This window comes from Natrix helvetica (genome assembly GCF_964273705.1).
Source record: "Natrix helvetica genome assembly, chromosome: 2".
Taxonomy (NCBI): Eukaryota; Metazoa; Chordata; class Lepidosauria; order Squamata; family Natricidae; genus Natrix; species Natrix helvetica.
In genome coordinates this window covers 169,992,315-170,015,578 of record NC_138552.1, presented here as the reverse complement: position 1 = coordinate 170,015,578, position 23,264 = coordinate 169,992,315, and the positions used below count along the sequence as shown (strand labels likewise).

At 38.4% G+C, this 23,264-nt stretch overlaps 1 protein-coding gene across 6 annotated transcripts in view; it reads left to right on the top strand.

The window, feature by feature from the left end:
• The window catches only part of COL12A1 (collagen type XII alpha 1 chain), a 138,942-nt gene that overhangs the window by 81,095 nt on the left and 34,583 nt on the right, over positions 1–23,264 (top strand). For all 6 annotated transcript variants that reach the window (XM_081942947.1, XM_081942945.1, XM_081942946.1 and 3 more), the window contains 17 exons: positions 2,865–3,004; positions 3,256–3,385; positions 5,195–5,337; positions 5,950–6,079; positions 9,206–9,348; positions 11,066–11,195; positions 11,522–11,641; positions 11,906–12,052; positions 13,560–13,676; positions 14,784–14,930; positions 15,990–16,064; positions 16,531–16,670; positions 17,077–17,200; positions 17,370–17,513; positions 18,494–18,658; positions 21,132–21,170; positions 21,276–21,414. In XM_081942947.1, the coding sequence (XP_081799073.1) occupies positions 2,865–3,004; positions 3,256–3,385; positions 5,195–5,337; positions 5,950–6,079; positions 9,206–9,348; positions 11,066–11,195; positions 11,522–11,641; positions 11,906–12,052; positions 13,560–13,676; positions 14,784–14,930; positions 15,990–16,064; positions 16,531–16,670; positions 17,077–17,200; positions 17,370–17,513; positions 18,494–18,658; positions 21,132–21,170; positions 21,276–21,414 (2,173 nt within the window). The remainder of the gene's footprint in view (positions 1–2,864; positions 3,005–3,255; positions 3,386–5,194; positions 5,338–5,949; positions 6,080–9,205; positions 9,349–11,065; positions 11,196–11,521; positions 11,642–11,905; positions 12,053–13,559; positions 13,677–14,783; positions 14,931–15,989; positions 16,065–16,530; positions 16,671–17,076; positions 17,201–17,369; positions 17,514–18,493; positions 18,659–21,131; positions 21,171–21,275; positions 21,415–23,264) is intronic.

The following is a 23,264-nucleotide window of genomic DNA, read 5'->3' as shown; positions in this document are numbered from 1 at the left end:
TCTGCCCCTGCCCTTCCTCCTGCCAAGGTGCCCTGCCTTTCTGAGGCAAAAAAGGACCGGTTTCCTAGGCTTTCAAAGCTTTCTGCTCCAACAGCTGGGAGGATGCAAACCTCCCCTGACTGTTGATAGGCTTTGGGAGGCCATCCTTTGCATGTAAAGGCAGCAGTTTCTGGAGGAGCCTTCCAAAATCTTTCTCTTGCTTAACCACCTCTTTTCTCCAGAAACCCACATTTCTTCAATAAATAAAGCAGAAAAACTCTGGGAGGGACCCAGTGGTGGGATTCAGCCAGTTCGGGCAAACCAGGTGTAAAATTGCTGGCTGGCTCCGCCCCTTCCAGGGGTTCCCACATGCCCCGTTTCAGCTCCCAGGTAAGTGCAAAGAGACATACTAGGCCCAAAATGGAGCATGGAGGTATGTGCCTCCCTGCAGCCCGTTTTTGCTCCCAGGAGACTGCAGAAGGCTGAGTGCTGCCTGTCACACCCCTGGCCATGCCCACCCAGCCAGGCATAAGGGCAGAGAACTGGTTGTTAAATTATTAGAATCTCACCACTGGAGGGATGGCTTGTTTGATCTCCCCCTTCCCCCCAATTAGGTGCTAAACGTAAATTCCCTGCCTTTGCTCTCCAATCTCTATCCCTTTTAAAAAACTTACCCTGACTCCAGGCAGAAAAGTAGAAGAACTGAGCAAGCAAGAAGAGAAAATCTTTCAACAGCTTTTTCCCCCAAACTGCAAGAAAAACAATAACAACATCTCCAAAAGTTTAGCAGACTAGAGACTTGTGCAACAAAATGGTGGATGCTGGGTCTTTGCAAAGCTTTTAAGGATTCGTCTTTAAGTCTTAGCTTGATCCTTCAGTTAATAGAAGGACAGTAAATTAGATTTGTAAACACCCTGCATGAGGCTGAATTGTTTTGGCAGCTCCTCAAAGTACTGCAGCTGCTTTAACTTTGAAACAGGGTCATATGTAGTTTTGGAGTACCTGTAGTTACTTTGAACAGTTGTTAAATGCCTGTTGTTTCTTGACAACTACCTGTATTTAATACTTAGGTTTTCTTTCTATAGCTTTCATTTCTTTAAATGGTATGTATGTGTGAGTGTGGAAGGGAGGGAGAGGCTAATGTAAGTTTATTTCTTCCAAAAGATTGTTTTATTGAATGATAAGTGCACAATTCTTGCACAGTTATTGTGTAGCATCCAGCTTTCTTTCCCCAAGATAGGGCTTCTGTTCCCTGGGCCCAAATCAATAAAACAAACCAGAGGTGGTGTTTTGTTTCACCTTGGAGCACTGAGAAATAACAAAAAAGCTGGATGGCTTCATCACAATTATACATGGCCTTTTAATGAACTGTTCTCTTTTTTTCCCTTTCCATCTATTTCTGTCCACTGCCATTCATTTGTTTCCAGGCTCTGGACTTTTCTCTATTGCTGGAATGCAGTTTGGAAAAATACTGCCTCAAATCTATGTAATCAGCAGAGTAATTACCCCACCAAAAAAGGCTGTTGAAGCCATAATGATGAAGTCTACTTTCATTTCATTCTTTGGAAAAACACTTTTGTGTTGACATTCTACAGCTGGACCCTTAAAGGGTCATCATTAAATATTAACACACACATATTAAAGTTCTAAACCCTGAAAATATGTTTCTTATGCCTCCCCATTTATTCCCTAAAAGTGTGCTGTTCATTAACTGTTTCACAACTCTCTGGTTTTTCCAAATATTTGATTTGAATGAGAGAGGAAAATATATCAGAGTTAAATGTATTTACAGTAAACTCATTGCCCAAATGTATTTTATTAGGAGAAAATACAGTGCAATTTTACTGAATTGGGTAGGTACATCTAACCCCACAAGGATGAGAATAGTAGTTTAATAACCATTATGTGATTAAAGGTAGGGAAGCATCTTTATTGCTTTGGTTTTTATTTTGTCTTTCTTTTACAAAGCTTCTTTTTCTGAACAGCCATGGAGCGAGATAGGTTAATCTGAACTAGCCTGATGAAAGATTATGTCATTCCATCTCTTCCTTTTGTCAGCCGAGAACAGGATTTCCCACCCATTGAGGTTAATGGCTTCAGGAACACAAGAGCTTAGTTATACCATCAATAGTACAGCTGGATGGCTATTGAGTAGTGAAGTTTCTCAGCCCTCCTTAAGCTTCAAAAATAAAGTAGCAACAGCAGCAAAGCGATAGCAGAGAATTTTATTCCAAGAAGCAGTATTTTTTAGCAGGTTTTCACATTTTCTTTAGATTAAAGAAAACTGTAAGTTTAGGTTGTCCATGCAACGCATTTAAGAATGAACAGTTGAAATGGACATGGCAGTGATTCAAGTGTCAGTTTTATGCCACTTGCGGTAACTCAGTGACAGACACTGAGCTTATCAATCAGAAAGGTCGGCAGTTCGGCGGTTCGAATCTCTAGTGTTGCGTAACAGAGTGAGCTCCTGTTACTTGTCACAGCTTCCGCCAACCTAGCAGTTCGAAAGCACGTAAAAAATGCAAGAAGAAAAAATAGGAACTATCTTTAGTGGGAAGGTAAACAGCATTCCGAGCACCTTCGGATTTTAGTCATGCTGGCCACATGACCATGGAGATGTCTTCGGACAGCATTGGTTCTTTGGCTTTGAAACAGAGATGAGCACCGCCCCCTAGAGTCGAGAACAACTAGCATATATGTGTGAGGGGAACCTTTACCTTTCACAACTAGGACAGCACTTTGTTATACCAATTTATTTTGTTATATCAATTTATATAGCTACTCCTCTCCAACTTTAACATTCTTCGCATTTCAGGTATACAACCTTGATATTAAAGCATATCTAAATATTTAATCTTTCTTTCTTTCTTTTTAAATCACTTCAGAACCTCTCAATACTGTAAGGAATCTTAGAGTTTATGATCCAACCACTAGCACGTTAAATGTCCGATGGGATCATGCTGAAGGAAATCCCCGTCAGTACAAGGTGTATTATAAACCTGTGGCAGGAGGAACAGAGGAAATGGTAATTTGTTTTGTATGCATATTTTGTACCTGTGTAGTTTCTGTACAGACACTTGGAGGCTCTTCAGAATGATGTGACCCTGTTTAATTACGGAGAACTCACCACTGATAACAAATTCCTCCGGGATTTTAGATATGGATAAAATAAGAGAACTTTAATGAGCACGAAGATCATCTTTTATATTATTAGAAAAAGTAGTTTAAGAACATCATGAAATTTCCAATTACATGCCCCGTTTTAAACTTTGACAGGTAACATTGCCTGGGAATACAAACTATGCTATTCTAAAGAATCTCCAGTCCGACACCCCATACAAAGTAACCGTTGTCCCTGTTTACTCAGAAGGTGATGGAGGTCGGGTGTCTGATACGGGGAAAACACGTAAGTAGAACTGAGGAGTGTCTATGGAGAGTCTCAGTCATCCTGTTCCTGGTTGTCCCAAAGGTGCTTTTTTCAAGGAGCAACTGGTTTTTTCTTTGAAAACATTTCTCTTCTCATCCAAGAAGCTTCTTCAGCTCTGACTGGAGAATTGAAGGATTATACTCCTTGCAGACAGCTGGTCATTTGCATTCTTTTAGTGAGTCATTGAGGCCCCCTGGAGGTATATCTGTGTCATCAGAGTCACCTGGGTAGTGCAAATGGGTGTGTAGCCACCTTGGAACTGTTGAAAGGACTGTGTTATAGGGTAGAGGGGGAGGGATACAACATCATCTATTTCCAATCTATAACACAATCCTTTCAACAGTTCCAAGAAGGCTCCACATCCATTTGCACTATTCAGGTGACCCACAATGACACAAAAAAAAACCCCAAGTGGCCTCAATAACTTGCTAAGTAGAATAGAATGCAAATGACCATGCAAGAAATAGAAATCCTTCCATTCCCCACCATCCAGTCAGAGCTGAAGAAGCTTCTTGGATGAGAAGTGAAATGTCTTCAAAGAAAAACCAGAAAGTCCAGTTGCCTCTTGAAAAAAGTAGCTTCAGAACTGAGGAATTTCCCCCCTTTTTCATCAAAAGGAATTTGATGAATTCCACAGTTCATCAAATTAATGTAGAATTAGGTTAGCTTGCTGATTGTAAACGGCTTAAGCTTACTGTACTTCGTTTTGCTATAGTACAAATCATTGACAATTTAGTAAGGTGACTTAAATTAGTAAGTTATTTTTGTAGATATTAGCTCATATATTTCCTATGTAATCCTAAACCTGAAAGTGGCTTGCTTATTTTTGGCTTAGCTCCATGGGAAAACACATTTAAAACCAGTTTGTTAGTTAATGAATCCAGGTTGTTTTAATGATGGACTCTTTGTAAGACTGAGCTCAGAACTATGATTTATGGTTACTTTATTTAAAAAAAAAATCTGTTTATACTCTGCCCCAAAAATCTAGGCATGGTAGAAAAAATACAGGGGAGCTGAACTGAAATTGGCAAAAAAGTCATAATCTGCTTGTTTGCAAGGGTGATTTAGGCTTATTTAATAAAACAGTTAAAGCAACTCCAGATGCAGGTGTTGGCTTTAGAGTATGCCAGCACAAGCAGAAACATATGAAAGAGTATTGTCAAGTTCTCTCTTCCAGAACTGATCCTCTTCAGTAATACCAAAATTATTACAATGGAACCAACTTTTAATAGACTGGTAGTCATGGAAGTGGGGAAGATGATTGATTATTCCCCAGTGTCCAATAAATTGAAGTCATCATAGTGACACAAGTGACATTATTTAGGGAATGATATCCTTGTGCAAATAATGCTTGTTGCAAAAAAAAATTCTACTTACATAATATCTTCAGGCAAATGACATAGACGTTGTTTGCATAAATAACATTATTACACAAATAACATGAAGTGTAATTGATAGAGCAATAGCACTTAGACTTATATATCGCTTTCCAGTGCTTTACAGCCCTCTCTAAGCGGTTTGCAGAGTCGGCATATTACCCCCAACAATCTGGGTCCTCATTTTATCCACCTTGGAAGGATGGAAGGATGAGTCAACCCTGAGCCTGATGAGATTTGAATTGCCAAATTGCAGGCAACTGGTAGGCAGCAGAAGTAGCCTGCAGTACTGCGCTCTAACCACTGCGCCACCATGGCTCATATGATAGTTAAGTCTTGTGATTATACTTTGTTCAAAGTCTACAAATAGGGAGATTTCTTTAAAAATGCAAAATTGTTTTATATGATTCAGTGGTAAGGGGGACACCAAGAAACATCCAAGTTTACAACCCAACAACAAACAGCCTTAACGTCCAGTGGGAGGCGGCACCAGGTCCAGTGCAGCAATACAAAGTTGTCTATAATCCATTAGCTGCCACAAAGCCATCAGAATCTGTAAGTAATTTAATACAGTTATCTTCAAAGCAATCTCTGGTTGATGAAAAAGAAATAATGCATCCTATTCTACCGTAAATGTCTGAATATTCTTCTTAGAGACAGCTTCATAACTTAAGTTTGTGGTTAGAACCTGTGCTTAGAACCAGTGCAGCATAATAGTTAATTTTTTGGACTAATGAGAAAGAACATTGAGTTAAGCTCACCCTCAATCATGAAAGCCCACTTCGTGATTTCCAATATTGGATTTTTCTGAGTTTTCAGTCCTTTAATTCATTGATTCATAGTCAAAGTTAAAAAATTATCTCAGTGCATTGGAGGAGGGGAAAACGGGGTATAGGAAAAAGATAATAGTAAAAATTTAACACCCAAGTACATCAGCAGATGGACAGATGTAAAAAAAGTCAGATCAAACATTCTGACATTTCATAATTTGGTAGGGTGTATGCAGACGTATAATCCCCATGTCAAGTATTCCAAGAGAGTGTTGAGATAGTTTCTCAGTTTACATCCCTGAAGACTCACTACTTAAGCAGTCTATTGGGCTGGTGAAGGATATTCAACAGCTCACCATCAGTTACAGACAACATTTCAGTATTGCTTTCTTTCTAGGTTATTGTACCAAGCAACACACGTAATGTTTTATTGGAACGTCTGGCTCCTGATACACCATATTCAATAAATGTCATTGCTTTGTATGGTGATGGAGAAGGGGATCCAAGTACAGGACAGGGAAGAACAAGTAAGCAGAAAATCATGCATGTTGTTGCTAAACTCTGTTTGACTAGTGTGAATTACTCCTTCCTACCTCCCTCTCTAAATATGTTTTGGTTCTTATATTCTGCACTGGGCCTTACATGAATGTGGTTTATCTTGTTTCAATTATTAGAGGTAATGAATGAACACATATGAGGGAAGCCTTGCATAGAAAACTTTTCTGTGTTTAGTTCAATATTATGTCTCTGAATACGGGCTTAAAGTATACTCTTTGGATACTTAAAATATTCCATTTTAAAGTATCCAGAGGAATTAAAGCAAATTTTTATATTAAGGACTAAACTAGGAACATCCAGAATTTGGTAAATGTTCATATATTGTGGATTATCAGATACACAGAGATGCAGTTCATTGCAAACAAAAGTGACAGTCTTAGATTGTCAATAGTAACATGTTCAGAATGACTTTTGGCTATTGGTACATATTTACAAAGTGTTTGCTTTTGTTGAAAATGTAGACCTTATGAATTTTAGGATTTTGTATTAGATAAGGTCAAGAGAAAGGCCTCTTCATCCTCAAGGAGGATTTTGAAAGGAGGAAATTTGTCTATTTTGGACTTCTGATTTTGAAATTCACAAGGATGACATACTCCAAATCTTGCCCAGTAGATGATTGGGATGTGTAGATGTTGGAGGAATGAAGGTCTGTGTTATAGGACAAGAGAGGGAGAAGGAAAGGAGACAGGATGAGCTGGTGGGTGGAGGCCATTTGGCTAGAATCATATATAATATGGTCTAATTTGGTTGGATTAAGGACCCTATAATGAAAGAATGGATAGAGTAGGATTAAAATTGGAGGAATTGTGGAGGGACCAACGATGGAGGAAGGATAATTTGGAGGAAAGAAAATTATGGAAATGCAGTGAGAAAAATTATGGAAATGCAATGAGAAAGTTGACTTAATCATTCAATGAGGTGAAAGTACAACATCAGAAAGTACAATTCTATCTGTGTTTGGTCTTTACAGAAGTACACACACATTACTGGCTATATCACTATTTTATTTTGATTAGTGGGAATGAAGCTTATTTTATGAACATCCCACTATCTGTTGAGTTGACCATTCTAGACAATAGAATAGACGTAAAAGTTAAATAAGCATTGAATAAATTTATAATCCTCAGTTGATCAGTTTTTTTTTGTTTTGCTAATTGAAATTATTATACCGTGTTTCCCTGAAAATATGACCTGTCCTGAAACTAACGACTTGCCACATTTTTCCCATGGGCAAAAATATAAGCCCACCCTAGAAAATAAGCCCCCTGGACAATCCCCCTCCGCTCACCAACCTAGCAGTATCCCAAAGGTGCCAAGCTCCGGGAGCCGGGGGGGGGGCGCGCGAAAGGAACTCATGCTGCTTGGTGCCTTCGGGATACTGCTAGGTTGGGGAGTGGTGCTCTGCCTGGTCAGAGGGGGGAGTTGCCGGGTGGCTGCTCCCTTGCGAGCGGGCTCCCGAAGAGCCGGGCACAGCCTCAGGGGCGAAGCAGCCATGAGGTGACCACGCTCACGAGCAGCTGCCCAGCAAACCCCTTCTCCAGCTGGTCAGAGCACCAGTCACTGACCTAGGGGGTATCCCTAAGGCGCCAAGCCACGTGGCGCTCTGCCCGCCTCCCAGCTCCCGCAAATTGGCACATTTGGGTCAGGGCATGGAGCTCTGCCTGGCTGGAGAGGGGGGTTGCACGAGCACCTGTTCTGACCCCAGCAAGCATGCCTCCCAGCCTCACCATGCCCTGGCCCAGCTCTCCCTGCAGGGCCAGGGCGCCGCTGCACTCCGAGCATAACTTCTTCTCCAGCTTCCAAATGCCAAAACTTGGCTGCCAAGTCTTCCAGCAGCGGCCGCTCTAGGAGTGCTCTCTATGGTTGTGGGCTGACTGCTGGAAGACTCTCTGTCTGGAAGACTCTATCCGGCAGCCAGCCCACAACCATAAAGCACACTCCTAGAGCGGCCACTGCTGGAAGACTCGGCAGCCGAGTTTTGGAGTTTGGAAGCCGGAGAAGAAGTTATGCTCGAAGTGCAGCAGCGGTGGCTCTCTGGCCCTGCAGGTAGAGCTGTGCCGTGCTCTTCGGGAGCCCGCTCGCAAGGGAGCAGCTGCCTGGCAACCCCAAAACAATAAGCCCTCCCCCTATAATAAAACCAAGGCGATATTTTGTGGGGCAAAAGAAAATAAGACCCCGTTTTATTTTGAGGGAAACACAGTAGCTGAATTATTTTAATGATAGTTTGGAAGTCATGAACAGTTATATATTATACATTCACCAGGATTATGAAACCAGATTAACCCAAAGTTATTCTAGAAGGATATAGCAAATCAAAAATGTTCACAATTTCAAACTTAGAAGGATTGGATTGTATAAATACATTTTATTAATTTAACCACTTTGGAAAATTCTATGATTTATTTACTTATTTAACAGCTGCTGTTATTTAGCAGCTTAAATCAGAAAAGTTAAGAAAAGTAATTTTAGCTGTCCATACTCATAATTGTACAGTATCCATGCTACACTGATTCAAGACCAAGTTGTCATCAAAAGCAGTGCATTTTTCCATTATTCAGTTAGAATCAGCCAATGGAATTAATTGACGCACAAGTCAATTTGTTAATGTTAAGGTTATGCAAAATATTCTGTGTACAGAACTTCTGGTTTCAAATGGGCTATTGCCAAAAAAAACATGCATATTGTATGTGTCTGCTGCATGCGTGGAATGAAACAGCTGTTTTTTCCCCAAGTAGGGAAAAAGCCAGGAAGGCTAAGAGTTTGAGAAGCAAGAGAAGAAATAATTGGGAGATTGGTGGGCAAATGAGAGATGCAGTGCCTGGAGCTGCAAAGTGGAGGAAGGGAGAGGTACCCCATCTGGATTTTCTTTTATCCAAATTCCAGAACAACCGGAATGTTCCAAGTTTCAGTTCTTCCAAACGGTGGCTGATCCAAAATAGTTTTGCGCAATCCCTGGAATGCAATTATTTGTTCGGGATTCAAAAGACATAATTTCCTCCATTTTGTCCATGCCCCTGTAAGATATTTGCAGGGTCCATGCTTTGTGAAGATTACTACACTGGATTTATTTTATATTTAATGTTTATTTGTCTTAGTGCCTCGTAGTGGACCCAGGAACATAAGAGTATTTGACCCAACCACAAACAGTCTTTCTGTTCAGTGGGATCATGCAGATGGACCTGTGCAGCAATATAGAATTATATATAGTCCTGTTTCTGGGGACCCCATAGATGAATACGTAAGTTCATAATTTTAAAAAAATATATATAAAATAGTTGATTTATTATTACTTTGTTGCTGCAAAGTAATGATTGCATTAACTGTTGATTTCAATGCCTTTATTGTGTAGAAGTTGTTGAATGAAAAATGAGATGAAAAATACTGTTTTCTCATTGCAAGATTAAAAGGTGGTCATGTCCTGTATATCCAAGACAAAACTACTCAATTACATGCAGACAATACTTTCTTGGAAGAAATACATCTAACCATTTCTTCAGTCTTCATGTTCCTCAGTGAAGCTAATTTTACAGATCTTAGCATTTCAAACTGCTTACTGGAAAGGGCAATTTCATCCTCTGAAATAAAGCTATTAGAAATAGATCTTGCCCTATTGGCAACCCTTAGGCTAGATTCCATCAGATTTAGGTTAGTTATGGTACGCTTGTTCCGCTGATTTAACTACATTTAAAAAGTCCATCTGCAACCTGTTATGAGGGCATTTTAACTCACATAGTAATCTTCACCTAAACCTTGCAGATGTTCTGGTTGCTTGCACTACTTCTGAAAAAAAAAAACTTGCCAACTAAACTGCAGGGACTTGTCCAGGCATTGACTGAGAACCAGACATTGAACGAAAGGGGAAAAAAAACCTAACTCAAGCGCAGAAAGTATAGGGAGGTATTACTTTGGTAATCTGTACAAAGGTGATCAAGAATGAGAAGATATATATTTGTAGACGCAAATTCTATCCACCTTAATGGAAGGATAATTTCAGTTGATTGCTATTCACTCCTAATGACCGTCATATTTCTGTGTTTTATAAACATGAGCAGCAGGAATAAATTTTGGCTCTCAAGTTTTGTTTTGGGCATTCTTCCAAATTTTTTGATAGTTTATAACTTCCTACTCCAAATTTAGCAGCAAAACTTTCACAATATAGTTTAGCCAGCTTATTTCCCATAGGGAGATTAAAGGCATACGTTCTGTTGACTTCTGTACAAATATATATATATATATATATATATATATATATATATATATATATATATATATATATATATATATATATATATATATATATATATATATATATATATATATATATATATATATATATATATATATATATATACATACATACATACATACATACATACATACATACATACATACATACATACACTCAGGCATAGTTGGTTATGATTATTGCTTATTTCTGAATGAACCTATATTTTTCGTTATGTCTGAGTACTGTACTTGAAGAAAATATATGCTGGTATGGTGTAAAAAGTAAAAACATTAATGGCCAATCTGTGGGTAATTAAAGGATATGAATGCTTGTTGCATTGTATTGTATTGTTTTGTTTGTTTTATTATTGACTTTATTATATACATTATATAACTGTGATCTACTTACAGTGCACAGTGATTAAGACAGTATGCAATCTAATATAAAAAACAAATAAATTACTGAACTAAATTTTAGTCTTCATGTTTGAGCCTGTATCTAGTTCAATTTTTGGATGGTTTTTACCATTATACTGTTAAACTATGCAATTTAATACAAATGCTAGCAGGCATAACTCCTCAACATGTGGTTAATGTGGTGGGTGGACCAAAATAAAACTTTCTTTGGTCCAGTATGTTTACATACTACAACTTATATGATTGGTAAATTATTAATAAATTCTAATCTAATAATTGTACAATATTTACCTGATTGTAATTTGTTTTAGACCACAGTACCTGGCAGAATAAACACTGTATTGCTACAGCCTTTGCAGTCAGATACACCTTATAAAATTACAGTTGTAGCAATTTATGATGATGGAGATGGTGGACAAGTGACAGGAAATGGAAAAACAGGTATATTTAATATAACTCTGCTCTTTTTGATTTTATATAATAAAGTTCAGCCGACACTAAAGGAAACCTTAAAGTCTGTAAAAGAAAAAAATATATAGAATTACTGTCCTTCAAATTACTCCTCCAAACCAGTTAAAGTAGCTTTGTATGAGGAAAATTTGCCACTTGTCAACCAAAGGTTCCAAAATTATAAATTAAATTTATTTATTTTAGTATGGAAGTTTTAGCCTTTCACAATTTTGAAAAAAGTAAAAAAAAAAAAAAGACTTGAATTTATCAAATGCCTTTTTTCCTAACTTAATACATTTATTTTTATTTTATTTTAGTTGGGCTGATTGCTCCTCAGAATATTCGTATATCTGATGAATGGTATACTCGATTCAGAGTGGCCTGGGATCCCGTCCAATCTCCTATCTTAGGATACAAAATTGTGTATAAAGTTGCAGGTAAGATTACAACCGCCGGGCTGCCAACACGCGAATATGGCTTTGAGACTAAATATTATCAGCAACTTTCAATAATTGTTATCTAAGCAGGCTTTGCTGTAGTTTTACAAGAGAGGCCTCTACTTAACATTCCCAGAGAATTGTTTGTCAGCAACATAGGAATTCTCAGTTGGAGGATTGTCTGGCTCATTATAGAGCAGCTTTTTGTGTTAATGCACAGGACTACACATTAATATTCTTTTTCGTATTTCTTCTTCTTCTAAGGTTCCGATGAGCCCATGGAGGTGTTTGTTGGAGAGGTGACTTCATATACTTTACACAACTTATTGCCAAGTACCTCTTACGATGTGAAAGTATATGCTCAGTACGAGTCTGGACTTAGTGAACCTTTGGTTGATCAAGGCACCACATGTAAGACCCTCCCTCCCACAATATATTAATGCTGACAGGAGAATACTAATGATTGCAGCAAGGAGGCTTGATCTCTTAGAATTTGCCTGCTCGGTAGAAAAGATGCATTTCCTGAAGAAATAACCTATTATCTTGAGCTTTGGGGGAACATGCCATTGTCTAAGAAGCGTTCAATCCCTAAATCATTGTGGGTCATTTTAGCATCATGCTGTTATCTCTGCGTTTAACTCAATGAAACCTGTCAATTTTCCTAAAACAACTCTTTCCTTTATATAAATATATGATAGCAATATCATGCTACAGATCAATTTTGGATGAATATTGAATATCAAATTTAGTTTCGATGCCGTATAATAAGTGGAAGATCTATAAAGCATTCTGACTTGATAGTTAATGCTGGAATTTCCATGTATTGGGATTTAAAAGCAGATTTTTTTTTTCGTGCAAAAGAAGAGTGCAGTCTCACTTTTGAATCAGCTGTTATTCCTGCATTGCCTGATTTCACTACAGATGTAGCTCTCCACCTAGAGCTCTGTTTTACCTATTTGCATGTGACTGAATATGAATAAACTTACACATTGTGATCAGGTGAAATCAATCTACAATAGTCTGAATAAAACTTTGTCCGCTTTCTGTGGTACTATAAAATATTCCTAATCAGTGCTGAATAGGATTACCAAATGTCTGAAAAGGCAAAGGAGGACAATTGTAAAAGAAGAGAAATAGGGAGAGGGGGAGGTAGGAGGATGCAGTAACCGTTTAATTTTCTTCACAAATGTGACAAAAATTACAGTGAAATATTGTTTTAAAAAGTACTTAGACCTATCCGTATATGAAACTTTTGAAGACTGGTTTTTTTTTGGGGGGGGGGGAGTTCCTTGGTGCTCTGTGAACTTGATCGTTTCCTTGCAGACATTTCTAACCAAATAGATTACATCATCTCTGCAACACTAGTGCTGATGATGTTACCTAGTTTGGGTAATAAAATGTCTGCAAGAAAACAACCAAGCTCAGAGAGCACCAAGGACCCTTCATTTCAACCTTGAGCTACAAATATTCTCCTTTATTGAGACTGGTTTCTTAATGGCAGAAATGTGCTAGAGCCAGTTAAGGGCCAAAACCCTTCAGTGGGTAACTAATTAAGGTCTTGTCAGTTTCAGGTGGCAGCCAAGCCACTGATTGGAGTTCTACCTAATCATCTAATTGGGGTCACGAAGGAGGGCTTGTTATCTTGTGATTAGCATTTATTGGGGAAGCATTGAGCAGCACAAAAGCTGCCCAGGAAGAGGTAGCTTGTCAAAAATCCAGATAATATTTAATTGTAAAGTTATGCCTGCCAGACTGAGTACATGTGGACAAAGAGGAGGATACTGTATGTTTGCTTTTTGCCAGATATCTGATAACCTTAGTGCCGAAAGACGTAACATAAATTGTCATAATTGTAGAGTTTTGTTTAGTTTACACCCAAATGGTTAATGGGTCTTTTTTCCCCTTTTATTTTCCATAGTGTACTTGAATGTTACAGATCTAACAAGTTATAAAGTGGGATGGGACACTTTCTGTATCAAATGGTCTGCGCATCGGTCAGCCACTTCTTACAGACTGAAGCTAAATCCAGCTGATGGTAATTATAGTTTTAGATGAAATATTGGTTACACGTCATGACTAATTTACAAAATACCTTTTGATCCTTTTCAGTTATTTAGCACATTTGAATCATCACCCAAATCTCCATGGATTGGAGATGCTATAAATAATGTCAATAAATAAGTATGAGGCATTGTTCTTTTCAGCAAAAGAGGCATTATTTCAAATGCAGGACAGCTGTTTCTTCTTTCATATCCTTGCTGCCTTTCTAAATCTGTCATAATTATTCAAAATGTACATATGATCATTAAATGCCCAATAAGGTATCAGTTTATTATAAATGTAATTTACCTGATTTGAACAAGCTTTGCCCCAAATGGCCCTTCATTTATAATTTTCTGTACTATTACAATTTAGTAATTTATCAATACAGATTATGTCTTGTTGCTGCAACTAATGCTTCCTATTTATTGCATAATAAGAATAAATCATTTTGAAATGTTGCACAAACAGAATATGTTACAAGGCCAAAAAGTACTTTTATTTCCTGTTTTACTTTGAAGAAAGGAGGCATATATGAGCATTAAGGAACTCTGAAGCAGATGAAAATAAGTATTAAATTTAACTCTCCTGCATCATAATTAAGAATATTGCTTACTAAGCCATTCTTTTTTTCAAGCTATTTCATACCTTGTCTTTCTCACATTCTGGCAATTCAACAGCCTACAGCAGAATTGCCATGGTTTAGAAGATTAAAAACAAAAATAAAAGAACACCCCCCCTAGAGTTGGTAGTGCCTATAACAGTTTCACTTCCTCATGACATGTATTATGTCATGAAGAGCCATGGTGGCACAGTGGTTAGAATGCAGTATGGCAGGCTGATTCTGCTGACTGTTGACTTTCAGCAGTTCGATTCCCACTGGCTTAAGGTTGACTCAGCCTTCCATTCATCCGAGGTGGGTAAAATGAGGACCCAGATTGTTGGGGGCAATATGCTGACTCTGTAAACTGCTTAGAGTGGGCTGTAAAGCACTGGGAAGCAAGTCTAAGTGCTATTGATAGTACACGGCGTACTGCTTACAAACAGTTATGTGTATGTAAGGTCCTACAAATTAAGCATTGTTCTTTTCGCTTGCTTACAGGATCTAGAGGTCAAGAAATAACAGTGCGTGGATCAGAAACCAGTCACTGTTTTAAGGGGCTTTCACCTGATACTGAATACAATGCTACTGTCTTTGTTCAGACTCCAAATCTTGAAGGTCCTCCAGTCTCTACAAAAGAACACACATGTAAGTCCAAGATGACAGGAACCGCACTAACAAAACCAAAACAACTTTAGAAACTCCAGAAAGGATATAACGAAAGCTATTTTCTCTGAATATACCACTGGTTTAGTAAAGCTGGATTTTTTTTCAAACAACCCAGCTTCCCTTCATTCATTAATTGCAAATAATATATGTATTTTTTTGTGACTTGCCATACTGGCAGGATTTCAGAAAACAGCTGGATTCCAATCCTCACATTCTGCTTACCAGACAAAAATGGCTTTGTTCATGCGGCTAAGTCATACCTGGAAGTTTTGGGGCTTTGTATGATAAGTGGCTCTTCCATCACGCCTAATACATAATGGCACTTAAATGAAGCCATTATGGAATATTTAACAAACTCTGGGTTACAAAAAAGCTTACAATACTTGTGACATTTGCTTTATAATTATTCAGTGTGAATTTCTTGTCAGTAAAGCCTGAGAAGAGACAACAATCCTTGCTACCTATGTCTATTATGTTAGGAGTTTGATATTTTTCAACCTCTTCCGATTCCTTACCATTTTTGCAGGGCAAAATGGTTAAGGTTTATAGATATGAGATAGTTACATATTATTTTTAAGGCAACATTTCAAACACAGCATCGTGAACATACAATCTACTCACAAATCATCAGCAAGGAGGATGTGTTATGAAGAACATCAAAGATGATCCCTCCTGTTTTATCTTTCACCCATCCCCTATCCTTGAGGGTAACAGATATGGAGAAGGGCCACAGGATGGAGCAGAAGAGACCATTCACCAATGTACACGCTTCACCCTCCACTAGTGTTCTAGAGGAGGATGAACTAGATGATTACTAGTTCTAGTAATAAGGTGGCCATGGTGATAGACCTTCAAAGTCCCTGAAACATGTTCGAGCTATAGTTTAGGAGACAGAAGAATCCAAACTTTTGCTGGAACATGTTGATAAATTTCTAAGAACTGATCTGCCAAGGATGCAGCTTGCTGTAGTTTTGTTCTGTTTGTGTCATTTTCCAGCTTTTTTAAAAAATGCAAAATATTTTAATTGATTTCCTTTAGTAATCAAGCCAACTGAACCTCCAACCAAACCTCCAACACCAGCTCCACCTCCAACAATCCCACCTGCACGGGAAGGTAAGTGTTTGGTTTTTGATGTCTATAAGGTCTAAAAACTGGTGGGGGGAATTAAGAGTTCTGAAATTTATCTTGATTCAAAGAACTATAATTAACAGTAATGATAGGCTGTGAACAATGAAGTAAGTTCTGCTCAAAAAGGCATTTATTCATTCCCCTATTTTCTGTGTATTTATCCATTCGAGCTAGCAATTTATATTTTGTTTTGTAAACAAATTTGGGGTACATGTCTTTTATATAAATCCAAGCAGAGAAAGTTTTTCAGACAGCTTTTGCAGAGCAAAACAGAATAATAGAGTTAGAAGGGACCTTAGAGGACATCTGGTCCAACCCTGTGATCAAGCAGGAGACCCTATACTATTTTAGCCAAATGGCTGTCACATTGAAAAATTCTAGTTACTACATCCTATTTTTTTTTATTTTGTTGCAACTTCTAAATCATTTCTGAATCCAATGTATCTTTTAGTATGCAAGGGAGCCAAAGCTGATATAGTCTTCCTGACTGATGCTTCTTGGAGTATTGGAGATGAAAATTTCAACAAAGTAGTGAAATTTGTTTTCAACACAATCGGAGCATTTGACCTAATAAATCCAGCTGGAATTCAGGTTAGTCAGTTCTTAAATATCAAGCAAGATAAATTGCTTTTTTTGCATGATATCTTTCAAGTAAATACTTTACAATTATAATATGGCAGTTTGAGTTTTAAAGATCCAATCACCTGTGACGAATGTGAAAAAGTTAAGAGCCTTTTCATATTTTCGCTTACTTTTTCTTCTTTACCTTTTAAATAGTCCTATTTACAACAATTCTCTAAATAACAGACTAGTTAGAAAAAGAAGTCAGGCACATTTTTAAAAAACCCACAATTATTACTAACAAAAAAGATGTGCTTGTGTACATGTAATATTTACATATGTCTAAGATATACACGATTATAGAATATGAGCTGTTTAACCATATTTCCTTCAACAATATAACATTTTTTTGTGGGGGGGGGTCCCCACATTTTAGGTTTCCTTTGTGCAATACAGTGATGATCCAAAATCTGAGTTCAATTTGAACACATATGATGATAAGGCCCAGGCCCTGGGAGCTCTTCAGTATATTCAATACAGAGGAGGGAATACAAAAACAGGTAATTTTGTACAACTTCTGAATATTAGTTTCAAGGGATAAGGTTTTCTCATATTATTACTGCATAGGTTTTAACTTAGAATGTATTCCAATGTTAGTCCGTCCCCCCCTCCTTCCAAAGTAGTGGTTTTAGTTGGATGATCTAAATGAAACTCTCTCTTAATTCACAGGAAAGGCACTTGCATTTATCAAAGAAAAGGTTCTTACATGGGAAAGAGGCATGAGGAAAGGAGTTCCCAAAGTCCTTGTTGTCGTAACAGACGGTCGGTCACAAGATGAAGTGATGAAAGCTGCAGCTGTCATACAGCAGTCTGGTGAGCCGCACTTAGATGGCGGGGTTTAATGGGAGCATAATTCCGCAGTCTTTTTAAAATATCAGACTCTGTATCTTGATTGACTGAAATATATACAGTTCGGACTGTGAGTGCTTCATAGCCACTTGTGCCTGAATTAGTACATTGTTTATAGGCCTTGAAATATAGGTAAATCTTCGGCTTATGACTATAGTGGAGTCTGCCTTTTCTGGTTGTAAGACATGATGGTTATAATGTAGGGTATCATGTGACCAACCCAATTTTACTATTTTTATTTGAGGTGGTCATTAAATAAATGCATGGTCATTAAGAAACCCATTGTTCATTATGGGGTCTTTTTGCTGCAAACCTGAAGTAAAAGTGAGTTTTTGGCAAAAATGTAAATTCTGGTCACATGACTGCAAGGCACTACAAATGGCCATAAAAATGAGGGAGGTGATAGTGGCTGTAGGAACCTGAGAATGGGGTTGTAAGTTCCTTTTGGAAGTTCATCATAACTGAACATTCACTAAGCAACCGATCGTAAGTGGAGGACTACCTGTACTGCCTATCTCTGTATATATTTCCACCATTTACCCTGCCTTTTATTGCTTTATAAATTCCTCAAGGCAGTGAACCTATCTAATACTCTTTCCTCTTCCTATTTACCACCACCTTGTGAGTTGGCTTGAGCCGAGAGAGAGTGTGTGATAGGCCCAGACCCACCCAACTGGCTTTTGTGTCAAAGGTGGGACTAGAACTCATAATCTTCTGGTTTCTACATCAGCAACTCCACCATTACACCAATCTGGCTCTCTGTATTGGTAATGTAGCTTTGATTTCCTCCCTAAAATTTCCCTGAGAGCTGTAATCTCCGTGTACCTGGGCAGTATCAGGTTGTTGCCTTAATAGGATGGGCCACTGAGCATTTTTTTTCCTAGAAGAACTTGGAGAAACTTCCCAGGTCCATATTGTTTCAACTGTTGTTATTGTCTTTGCAGGTTTCAGTGTATTCGTTATTGGTGTAGCTGATGTTGATTATCATGAACTAGCCAAAATTGCAAGTCTACCAAGCGAACGTCATGTCTTTATCGTTGACGACTTTGATGCTTTTGAGAAGATTGAAGATAACCTTATCACATTTGTTTGCGAGACAGCTACCTCAAGTGAGTAAAATGGTCTCTTTTTTTCAGGATAGGTTAACACATTTAATCCAGTGTAAAACACAATGAAAACGTATCTAGTAATTTGCTAAGGAAAATATATATTTTCCTTGCTGTTATATAATCAAAAAGGAAGAGCCAGTAATGGAATACGTGCTTTGCATACAGGAATTTCCAAGTATAGCCTTTGCATATTTCAAATTGAGTTTGGAACAAACCTTGGAAAATCACTGATGATCCTTAGTGAACATTTGGAGTTTGATGGACTAAAGTTCTGACTCTTTAGAAGGCAGCTTGCTTTTTTCCTAAAATGAGCATTAACATGAGCACAAAGCCCTTAGCCCACATTAACATTCCATCCTGTCCTTATCTTGGAGCTCTTAGCTGAGATGGAATGGCTTGTTTAATGACATCTTTTAAGTTAAAACAGAGAGCAGAACATTGAGTTGAACCAGGAAAGTTCTGTCTCTTTCTCAGACATTTTTCTGAATTTCTGCATTGCTTATCTCTGGAGGAGAAACTTAATCCTAGTCTGTATTGAGGAATCTGTCAGAATAGATAAATACATACATAGATCATTGCAGAGGGTGATGAAAATGGAAATAGAAATAGATTGATGTGTGACCCCGGTAGAAAGAAATTGTTGATATATAAATCTCTTTGAAAACTTCCTAGTTGTAATTTCTTATCTTAGTGCCCTGAAAACAGTCTTGGCTACAAAACTCATATTGTAGAGTTACCATATTGAAGACTTACCAGGTGCTAAGCCTAATTGGCTATATTGAAGCAGGATTCTGATGAGGCCTCAAAACCACGGCTGTGTTTGTACACCTAACTGCGGCATACACACAAATTGTGCCCTATTTTCCCTTGCAAAAATCTATGTTGACTAATTGCTAACATGCTGAGTGATGTGTCCTTTCAGATAATAATGGGGGACAATATAAGTAAGTTAATAAGATTAAATAACAGCCTCCCACAAGGCTCAGTAATGGCACCTCCACTATTCAACTTACACATATCATATATGCCAGCAACAAGGGGATGCAAATTTGCATATGAATCATTTGGCCATAGCAGTACAAAGGAAAAATACATGGAGATGGCAAACAGCCTTCTGTCCAAAAGATCTCAAACTCTTGGAAAACTCTTCACTGACTGGAGGCTCACTCCTAGCACCAGCAAAAAAGTAACTATGTGCTTCTACCTTAACAACAAACTAGCATATGAAGTCCCGAAGGTCTATTTAAGCAATAACTTACTTCCCTATGATTCCCATCCAAAGTATCTTGGAGTAACATTGGGCCAGACTCTCTCCTACACTTAGAGAATTTGGCAGCAAAAATCAAACCCAGGAACAACACATTTCAGAAATTACGTGGAATCAAATGCAGAACTTTAGCTGTCACCCTCAGGTCATCAGCGCTAAGGTTGGTCAACTCCACAGGAGAGTGCTGTTCCCCTGTATGGCTTAACAGCTGCCAGACTAGTAAGTTAGATGTCAGAGTCAATGACACCATGAGGATTATAAGCGGATGCATTAAAATCACTCCAACTTGCTGCCTTCCTGTCCTGAGCCATATAGCACCGCCAGCTTTACAAAGGCAAAATGTACTAGTGGGACAATACATAAAAATCAAGGCATGCTGACTTTCCTCATTTATCAGCTGGAAGACTCAAATCCAGGAAACCCCCACTTGCACTTGCACATCTCCCCAACAACTTGTAACATCAATTCCCAATGGGTCACTGAATGCCCAAGAAGACATACAAATAACCCCACAAAACAGATGCCAGGCTTTGAACGTCCATGCTAGCAATGGATAATCCTGAATAGGATTTGCATCTCACATGGTGTCTGCTGGGACTCTGTATAAATGGGGCATAGTATCCTTTCCTCAGTGCGACTGCAGGGTCAAACTGTGGATCACATTGTGGTTGGCTGTAAACTGAGGGTATATACTGGTCCAATATCTGATTTAAAAAAAAAACAATGCTGCACTTCAATGATTAGATCAGCAGTACCCAACCTTTGTGGCACCAGGGACCAGTTTCGTGGGAGTTCATTTTTCCATGGACTAGGGGTTGGGAGGGAGGGAGGGAGGGAAGGCATGGTTTCGAGTTCAGCCTAGATCCCGCATATGTGCAGATGAAGCTTCACCTGCTCACCTGCTGCTTGCGTGGCCCCAGCCCCGGCCAGGGGACCCCTCAGTGAGATGGCCTAGAGATTGGTATTTGAACAATCTTTTACACATTTTTATTGTGTTTTACTAATCTAGGTGAAATGTTAATTGCTGGCCCAGTTATGACATGCTGTATATTAAGTAAATAAATAAATGACCACGTTGAAGAAAGCTAACATTGGTGGTATTTTTAGTTCTGCATCTATAGAGGACATTTCTTTGCAGGCAGCTGTGTGCTTCTAATAACAATGCCAGTGCTCATTCATGCTGTATCTGTTTCTTTTTTTTTCCAGCTTGTCCTCTCATGTACTTGGATGGATACACTTCTCCTGGTAAGAAATAACACATGAATATTCCAGTTTAGAAATGTCTTACTTCACACGGTTTCTAAATCCCATCATTATTCTTTCTGTTTCCTCTTTATTCGGACATAATAGGCTTCAGAATGCTGGAAGCTTACAATTTAACAGAAAAATATTTTGCTTCAGTACCTGGAGTTTCCTTGCAGTCAGGATCTTTCCCTAGCCATGTGTCATACAGGCTTCATAAAAATGCTTTTGTTAGCCAACCCACTGTGTGAGTATATTACATTTTTTATCCTTCAAGTCTTTTCTAATTGGGGAAAATTGACCAGATGGAAACTGGACATAGAATTGATTGTGTTGTATGCGGAATCCTTGCTAACAATAGTGAGAAATAAAAACACAGAGTACAAGATACATACAAAGACAGAAAAGTGTGTATGTATGCACTCTTTCGGAATCTCTCATAAGCAGGATGAAGTTAAAAAAAAACAGTATACATAAAATAGTTACTCTATGCCAGGGGTCAGCAACCCGCAGCTCTGAGGCTGCATGTGGCTCTTTCATTCTTCTGCTGCCGCTCCCTGTCACCAGTCAGCACCACAATTTTGAGAGAAGCTTCCAGTTTGGGATGGGGGGCAGCAAGATGAACCAGGAGGAGACTCTATGGCAAGAGGCAGGTTTTCTGGCCAGCTCCACAATTTATAGGGCTTTTGATTAGGTCAGGTAGAGGAAAAGAGAAGCCACGCTAGGAGGAGACACTATGGGGGGGGGGGGAAACCGGACTTCCAGTCGGCTCCAGAATTGAACGGGGAGCTTCCGATTAGGACTTTTGTGGCTCTTTGAGTGTTTAAAGTTGCCAACCCCTGCTCTATGCAATGGATTAAAATTATTTACAGCCTGGGACTTAAATCCTAAACTATATGGTATAAAAAGTAACGCTAACTGGCACTGGAAAAAAAAAGCAATAAGGTGGCTAACAGTTAAACCTTCTTCAAGATGACTGTTTCTCAACCTTGGCAACTTTAAGATATGTGGACTTCGACTCCCAGAATTCTCCGGCCAGCACACTTGAAGCTTTAATGGCCAACACTAAAACTTAATGGGCAGAAATTAATCAGAAACAGCTGTTAAAAGAATTGTTTTTTTTAAATGAAGAAGTAAACCAATCCCATTCGTGACTTTACAACTCTTGTTATGGGATAACTGAAGTTTAGGGCAGGTTTCGGTTATAGCCCTTATAGAGGGTGGATGATTGAGTGTATTTTTCCACTCAAGATCTGAAGGAGACATCTCCAAGGCTTTCTGCTTCTCATCCCTAGTACAATAATGGCAGTAATTACCTGCAGAGAAGAGTTCTAATGTTAGTGTCTGATTTACTTGAATTCCTTATTCATAGTTTAGGCCATGGGTGTCAAACAGCATCATGTTGCTGTCAAGTGACGTTTTGCGACGTTTTTACCATTTGCAAAGCTGGGGTGGGCGTGGCCTGCACATGACGCATCCGGCCTATGGGCTGCCAGTTTGACACCCCTGGTCTAGGCAAACGCCCCCAAAGCTTTTTCAATAATAATAATTGATTTCTTCTGTCTTACTGTACTTCTCTTTTAATTGCAGTCCCAGTGCTGCTGGTCTTTTCCTCCAGATGTTTTTCTTGCTGTCATCCTTGATGCACAATGGTTCTCGTACAGTTTATCCTTAATCTTAAAATGAATAATCTTATTTAATAATCTTTTGTTGATATTATGATCACTGCTGTCCTTCTTCCCATATCCTCTCCCATTGCAGAAGAAAATTTCACCAGATTCCATCTTGGTGAAATTTAAGCTTTAAATATAATTCCAGTATATTTTCACAATAATTTTCAGTGGGTTTGAAGGAAGACCTGACTTCTAAACGCACTGAATAATATGGAGGATTTAAATTAGCCTTTCTGTCTTTTGCAGGAGAAAAAGTTTAATTCTTTATATATAAAGATGAGCTGCTTTTAAGCCTTTAGATACTCTTTTAGAGGTGATGAGCAACCAGACAAGAATCTTGAGTGCTGTTTATTAAACAACACACTGGCATTCAGTCTTATTAACCATGACTAAGATTAAAAGTTATTTATTTATTCATTAAATT